The sequence below is a fragment of the Dipodomys ordii genome, unplaced genomic scaffold (genome assembly GCF_000151885.1).
Source record: "Dipodomys ordii isolate 6190 unplaced genomic scaffold, Dord_2.0 Scaffold20, whole genome shotgun sequence".
NCBI lineage: Eukaryota > Metazoa > Chordata > Mammalia > Rodentia > Heteromyidae > Dipodomys > Dipodomys ordii.
The window spans coordinates 4,000,278-4,008,143 of NW_012267236.1; the positions used below are offsets into that span (position 1 = coordinate 4,000,278).

The following is a 7,866-nucleotide window of genomic DNA, read 5'->3' on the forward strand; positions in this document are numbered from 1 at the left end:
AGCGCCACTTCTGGCTTTTTTCTTTTTGCTTATGTGGTGCTGAGGAATCGAACCCAGGGCCTCAGGTATGCAAGGCACGCGCTCTACCACTCAGCCACCTTCCCAGCCCCGAGTTCTTTTTTTTTTTGTTGTTGGTCGTGAGGCCTGAACTCTGGGCCTGGGCACTGTCCCTCAGCTCTTCAGCTCAAGGCTAGCACTCTACCACTTGAGTCACTGCTCCACTTCCGGCTTTTTCTGCTTATGTGGTGCTGAAGAATCGAACCCAGCACCTCATGCATGCAAGGCAAGCACTCTACCACTGAGCCACCTTCCCAGCCCAGTTCTTTTACTTTTAAAGCTAGGTTTGAGCCCAACACTAGCGGTTATTATTACGCCTAACTACTCAGAAGGCCGAGATCTGAAGATCATGGTTCAAAGCCAGACAGGGCAAGAAAGTTTGTGAGACGCTTATCTTCAATTAAGCACCAAACACTAAAAGTGGAGTTGTGGCTCAAGTTATACAGTACTAACCTGGAGCAAAAAAAACAGGCAAGCACCAAGTCAAGCCCCAGAACACACACATACAAAATAAGTTTGGCATTAAACTATATAACATTACAAAAAAAAAAGCTACTACTCCAATCTAGAACTTCTCCTTTTTATGTCCTTCAGAGAATTGACTTGAATTAATTTACTTACACCAATTAATATTCAGTTGAAGCTTTCAAGGCTCTTTCTATCGTAAAGCATCCTTTCTAACCAGTGTGCTGAGAGTCCATTGTTGACAGAACAACTGTTAATTCTCTCAGGTTTCAGAAAAGCTAAGTGGTAATCTGGAATTCAAAAACAACTGGCAAGGACTATCCCTGGACAAGTAACCCCAGGATCAAGTGTCCTTTCTCATTGATCATAAGGTGCTATGGAAATTCTCATTCTCTTATGTATACTACAATGTGCAAGCAATTGGCACCAGTGGCTCACACACATAAATCCTAGCTATTTAGGAGGCTGTACTTGGGAGGATGGCAGTTTCAGACTAGCCAGGGCAGAAAAATCTAGGAGACACTATCTTCACAGAGGGAAACCAGGTGAGGTTGGTGGTAAGTGCCTGTCCAGCTACCTGGATATCCGAGATAGGAAGGTTACGGTTCCAGGCCAGCCCAGAAGAAAAGGTCACAAGACTATCTCAAAAGAAGCTGGGATGGTGGTATGCCTGTCATCTTAGCTACTAATGGAAGAATAAAATAAGCAGTGGTCTAGGAGAAGGAATGGGGTAAAACATAACTGTCTCAATTATTGCTGGAGGCATAATACAGCAGTGGAATACTTGTCTTACAAGTTTGAAGCCATGAGTTCAACTCTACTATCGTAAAACAAAAAAACAAAACCCACCTTTAAATCTGTATGTATCCTTTTTTTTTTTTTTTTTCTCTGACCTCTACCAGAGTTTAACTCAGGGCCTGAGATTTGCTCAATGTATCTGCTAGGTTGGTACTCTACCATATGAGCCACACATTCAACTTTGGGTTTTTTTTTCTGGTTATTTTGGAGATGAAATATAATGAACTTTTCTGCCTGGGCTGAATTTGTAGCTCAAATCTTAGTCCTTTAGTTCCTAGTAAGGCCAATATCCAGAATTATAGGCATAAGCTACCAGTGTTGGGTACTTGTGCTTTGTGCTTCCAACCTATTATCAAAAACAAGATCCTAGGAATTTACTTCATTAACAGAATACAATTATTTTCAATTAGTATAACAACCATTCTAAATAAACTACAGCTTGAAAAATCTTTAGCCCTTTAAAAATTTATCTTTTTTTAATTTTTAAATTTTTGTCAGTCATGGGGCTTGAACTCTGGGCCTGGGAGTTCTACCTCAGCTCTTCAGGTCAAGGCTAGTACTCTTCCCCTTGAGCCACAGCATTATTTCCAGTTTTCTGGTGGTTTATTAGAGATAAGAGTCTCACAGACTTTCCTGCCCAGGCTGGCTTTGAACTGTGGTCCTCAGATCTCAGCCTTCTGAGTAGCTAGGATTATAGGCATGAGCCACTGATGCCTAGCTAAACTGTTTTTTAGATAAACTATATATCTACCTAAACTTCCACATTATTTGGTAAGTGTAACTTTTCATCACATATAATTTAATGTATAGGTCAGATGTACCTCTCCTTTTTTTTTTTTTTTTGGTCAGTCATGGGGCTTAAACTCGGGCCTGTGCACTGTCTCTGAGCTCTTCAGCTCAAGGCTAGCACTCTACCACTTGAGCCATAGCACTACTTCTGGTTTTCTGGTAGTTTACTGGAGATAAGAGTCTCACAGACTTTCATGCCTGGGCTGACTCTGAACCATGATCCTCAGATCTCAGCTTCCTGAGTAGCGAGATTTACAGGTGTAAGCCACTGGCACCCAGCAGATGTACCTATTCTTATATATCATTTTTTGGGGGGGGGTCCGGTCGTGGGGCTTGAACTCTGGGCCTGGGCGCTGTCCTTCAGCTCTTCAGCTCAAGGCGAGCCTTACATATCATTTTTAAAGCTCAAGTTACTGATGTTTCACTTTTTTTGTGTGTTCGGTGGGGGCGGGGGAAGGAGGGGGTCAGGGGGCTTGAACTCTGGGCCTGGGCACTGTCCCTCAGCTCTTCAGCTCAAGGAGAACGCTCTACCACATGAGCCACAAGCCACTACTTCTGGTTTCCTGGTGGTTACCTGGAGATGAGAGTCTCACAGACTTTCCTGCCTGGGCTGGCTTTGAACAATCCTCAGATCTCAGCCTCCTGAGAAGCTAGGATTACAGGCATGAGCCACCAGCACCCAGATGATATTTTGCTTTATAATCCCCCCTTAAGGAAGACATAACTTTTGGGCTACTTCTTCCTACTTTTCTGGATATATTTACTCTCTCATTGATTCACAAGTTAAAAATGCAGCCAGATGCCAGTAGGTCATGTCTTTAATATTAGCTGCTCAGGAAGCTTAGACCAGATAAATCTAAGGTTCAGCTTGTTTAGACAGAATAGTTTTCAAGACTCCATCTCCAATTAAAAAACAAAATGTTAGACTGGAGGTATGGCTTAAGTGGTAGAAAGCCTTGAGCAAAAAGAAGTCAAGTGAGATCTGAAGCCCTGAGTTCAACCTCCAGTACCATCACACACACACACACACAATTTCCAGTACCATCACACACACACACATAGCTATTTGTTAGAAAACAAACAAACAAAAAAACCAAGCTGGCACTCACTGGTGGCTCACACCTGTAATCCCAGCTACTTAGGAGGTCCAGATCTGAGGAACATAGTTCCAAGCCAGCCTGGACAGGAAAGTTCTTGAGACTCTTATTGCCTATTAACCATCTAAAAACCAGCAGGGGAGCTATGGCTCAAAATGTTAGTGTTAGCCTTGAGCAAAAAAGCTCAGGGACAGTACCTGGGACCTGAGTTCAATCCCCACAACCAGCCAACAAAAGAAAGAACAAGGGAAGGGGTGACATTGTCCAAAAAGAAATGTTCTCCTTATCTAACTTATGTAACTGTAACCCCTCTGTACATCACCTTTATTTTTATTTTTTTATTTTTTGGGTCCAGTCGTGGGGCCTGAACTCTGCCTGGGTGCTGTCCCTCAGCTCTTTAGCTCAAGGCTAGCGCTCTACCACTTGAGCCACAGCGCCACTTCTGGCTTTTTTCTTTTTGCTTATGTGGTGCTGAGGAATCAAACCCAGGGCCTCATGCATGCTAGGCAAGTGCTCTACCACTGAGCCACCTTCCTAGCCCCTATCACCTTTATTTTTATTTATTTATTTGTTTAATATTTTGGCTAGTCCTGGGACTTGAACTCAGGGCCTGTGCACTGTCTCCGGGCTTCTTTTGCTCAAGGTTAGCACTCTACCATTTCAGCCACAGTATCAGTTTTCTGATTATGTGATACTGAGGTATCAAACTCATGGCTTCATGCATGTTAGGCAAGCACTCTACCACTAAGCCACATTCCCAGCCCTGTACATCACCTTTATAATAACAATAAAAATTATTTGCAGAAAAAAATAACAAAAAGGCTTTTTTATAGATTAACTGTATTTTTTATTAATAGTAAATGGAAAAATCATACCTTCAGAGACATAAGTGAAAGGTTTATTCCGAATAGAAAGCATGGTGAACAGGTTGAAAGAAAGAGCCACAAAAGTACCAACCAATAATCTTCCCCTAAAAAGAACAATAACATTCATCTTAACTGGTTTTTCTTGGTAATATCAACATATAACTTTCACAAGAGACAGAGATTAAGAAATTGGAAAGGGCTGGGTGCCAGTGGCTCACTCCTGTAATCCTATCTACTCAAGAGTCTAAGATCTGAGGATAGCTGTTTGTGGCTAACTACCAGAAAAAGTCAAAATTATAGCTATGGCTCAAGTGTTAGAATGCTAGCCTTGAGCAAAAATGCTCAGGGACAGCACTCAGGCCCTAAGTTAAAGCCCCAGGACAGGCACAAAAGAAAAAGAAGAGACTGGAAGGGATTAGGATGGTCTGCCTCAAAGGTCTGGGATTTGCAGAGGCAGAAATTATCTCCTTCTCCTGTCCCATGTCCCGTGTCCTGTCAGCTACTGCTCCAGAGTACACAGATCAAAGAAGGGTTTTCACATTTATACAACAATGTGTAATTACTTTCATACAGCTGTACAGACGCTAGTGGTTATTTGGCTTACCACATATACTGGACAAACCAAACTTCTCTGACTTGATCCCAATAGGAAAGACCCTTAAGAGTTGGCAACTATGTGGGTAATAAATACAAGCATCTTCTCTGTAAGTGCTAAAAAGATTTTGGGGTTAATTTTTAATTTTTATTTTTTTGTTGGTCATGGGGCTTGAACTCTGGGCCTGAGTGCTGTCCCTCAGCTCTTCAGCTCAAGGCTAGCCCTCTACCACTTGAGCCACAGCACCACTTCCGGCTTTCTAGTGGTTAATTAGAGATGAGTCTCACAGACTTTCCTGCTGGAATGGCTTTGAACTGTGATCCTCAGATCTCAGCCTCCTGAGTAGCTTGGATAGGCATAAGCCACCGGCGCTGGCAGGGGTTAAATTTATTTATTTTTTTGTGGGGCCTGAACTCTGGGCCTGGGTGCTGTCCCTCAGCTCTTCAGCTCAAGGCTAGCGCTCTACCACTTAAGCCACAGGGCCACTTCCAGCTTTTTCTGCTTATGTGGTGTTAAGGAATTGAACCCTGAGCCTCATGCATACAAGGCAAGCACTCTACCACTGAGCCACCATTTTTAACTACAGAAGATTAGACGGAGTTGGTCTCTAGTGTTAGTGTGTTGACCTGAGTCTGTAAATCATAAAGGGCTTAAAGGTGGAAAGACCTTCCTGTGTATGTGATATCAAGAACTTGAGAACTGTAAAAGTGAAAAGGAATTTTTGGATTTGTAGATTTTTTGTTTTCAAATCCCAGTGAAAATGTATATTACCATATTCAAAACTCTGATATTGAACAAAGTAACTATTACTTAATCATTCAGATTAATCTTTTGGTTTCTTTTCTTTTCTTGAGGATCCAAGTCAGGGCCTTGTATTTACTAAGCAAGTGTTCCTCTGAGCTAAATCTCCTCCTCCAGATCTCAGGAGGCTGAGATCTGAAGATTGCAGTTCAAAGCCAGCCTGGGCAGAAAAGTCCCAGTGAGATTCTTATCTTCAATAAACTACCCAAAAAAGCTGGAAGTGATACTTTAGTTCAAGTAGAGAGCACTAGCCCTGAGCACAAAAAGACTCAGGGACAGCTCCCAGGCCCTGAGTTCAAGGCCCACATCTGACAAAAAAATAATAATAATGATAATAATAATAATATCTAGCTGGCTATAATATCTAGCTGGGTATATACAAGCCTGGTATATATTCAAGCCTGTAATCTTAGCTACTCAGTAAGCTGAGATCTGAGGATAGTGGTTTGAGCCAGCCTAAGACAGGGAAATCCTTGAGACTCTTATCTCCAATTGATTACTCAAAAACCACAGTAGAGGTTTGCTCAAGTGGTAGAGAGCTATCCATAAGCCAAAAGCTCAAGGACCAACACTAAAAACAAAAACAAAAATAACAACAAAAATACAAAAAATAAAGAAGAAGAAGAAAAAAAGAACAAAAATCATCTGCTGGCACTGACTGCTCATGCCTGTAATCCTAGTTTCTCCAGAAACTAAGATCTGATGACTAGGGTTCCAAGCCAGTCTGGGCAAGAAAGTTCAAGAGACTCTGATCTACAATTACCCAGCAAAAAGCTGTAAGTAAAGCTGTGACTCAAGTGGTACAGCCCTAGCCTTGTGTAAAAAAGTTCAAGGACAGCACCCAGGCCCCCAGTATACAGTACACACACACACACACACACACACACACACACACACACACACACACATATCTTATCTTAGGTTAGGCTGGGAGTGTATCTCAGTGGTATAACTCTAGGCTAGCATGCATAACACACACACACATATACATCTTATCTTAGGTTAGGCTGGGAGTGTATCTCAGTGGTATAACTCTAGGCTAGCATGCATAATGCCCTGGGTTTGATCTTCAGCACTGAAAAAAAATTAGTATTAATAAAATAAAGTCTTACGTATGTATCTCAGGCTGCTCCAAAAAGCGTTCTGCACTAAAAGAAAGAAAAATATATTAAATAAATCTTATAAATTATAAAACTTAAAGCTTGTGTTAAATATATTAAGGCATGTCTGACTGACGTTCTTTCATCAGATGTACCTGACTGAATTTAATAACATCAAGAAAGAAACAGAAGAGAAGAAAAAAAGTCTGATACAAGAGGAAACTTCACCATTAAAACTCTAGCAGTTCTCATCTTAATTTGCATAGTCTTCAAACCAGATGTGTCCCCAAAGTATCATTAAGTAAAATTTAAAATAATATATGCAAATATACCTTTCTTTTAATATAAAGAGAGCTCCCAGTTGTGCCAATACAGTGGAAGCAAATACAGCTAGGACTTCTAATCTTTCAAACCTGAAATAAGAAAATTAATTAGATCACCAAAACTGTCAACCCACAAACCAGTCTCCCTACAATAGGTATGCTTTATTTATTCACTTATTTAATATATGAACCTGCAGTCCACTATAAGCCAAATACTACTGAGATAAACTACAGAGTTGTTAAAAGAACAATGAATATAGAAAATTTGATCCAGGCACAGATGACTCACACCTATAATCCTAGCTATGAGGTTAAGCTATGAGAATCACAGTTTTAAGCCAGCCAAAAAAGTCCATGAGACTCTTAGCTCCAATTAACCAGCAAAAAGCCAGAAGTAGAGCTGTAGTTCAACTGGTAGAACACTAGACTTGAACAAAAAAGCTCAGGGACAGGGACCAGGTCCTGAGATCTGACCCCAGCATTAGCACACAAGAAAAGAAAATTTAAAAGAGTATCAGCCAGGTACCTGGTGTAATTATAGGTGTAAATCTATAATTCTTGCTAGTCAGGAGGCTAAGATCTGAGGAGCATGGTACACAGCCTAGGGAGCAAAGTCTCCCAGACTCTTATTTCCAATGAGCTATCAAAAAGCCAGAAGTGGAACCATAGCACAAAGCACCAGCCTTGAGCAAAAAAAAAGCCAAGGGACAGAGCTTAGGCCCTGATTTCAAGCATCAATACTGACCCCCCCCAAAAAAAGGTATCTCTTTATTCAACATAATTTCCCAAGACCTAGTCATGGCCCTAATTAGAAGTCACCACTATCAGAGTAGGCACTAGTTGCTCATGTCTGTAACCCAATTACTTAAGAAACTGAGAACTGGGCTGGGAAGGTGGCTCAGTGGTAGAGCGCTTGCCTTGCATGCCTGAGGCCCTGGGTTCCATTCCTCAGCACCACATAAGCAAAAAGAAAAA

At 41.4% G+C, this 7,866-nt stretch overlaps 1 protein-coding gene across 1 annotated transcript in view; it reads right to left on the reverse strand.

The window, feature by feature from the left end:
* The window catches only part of Slc30a6 (solute carrier family 30 (zinc transporter), member 6), a 48,297-nt gene that overhangs the window by 11,320 nt on the left and 29,111 nt on the right, over nt 1-7,866 (reverse strand). The window contains exons 6-10 of the mRNA XM_013013799.1: nt 6,901-6,981; nt 6,581-6,616; nt 4,082-4,176; nt 1,757-1,758; nt 223-269 (exon numbers count right to left, since the gene is read on the reverse strand). Coding sequence (XP_012869253.1) covers nt 223-269; nt 1,757-1,758; nt 4,082-4,176; nt 6,581-6,616; nt 6,901-6,981 — 261 coding nt within the window. The remainder of the gene's footprint in view (nt 1-222; nt 270-1,756; nt 1,759-4,081; nt 4,177-6,580; nt 6,617-6,900; nt 6,982-7,866) is intronic.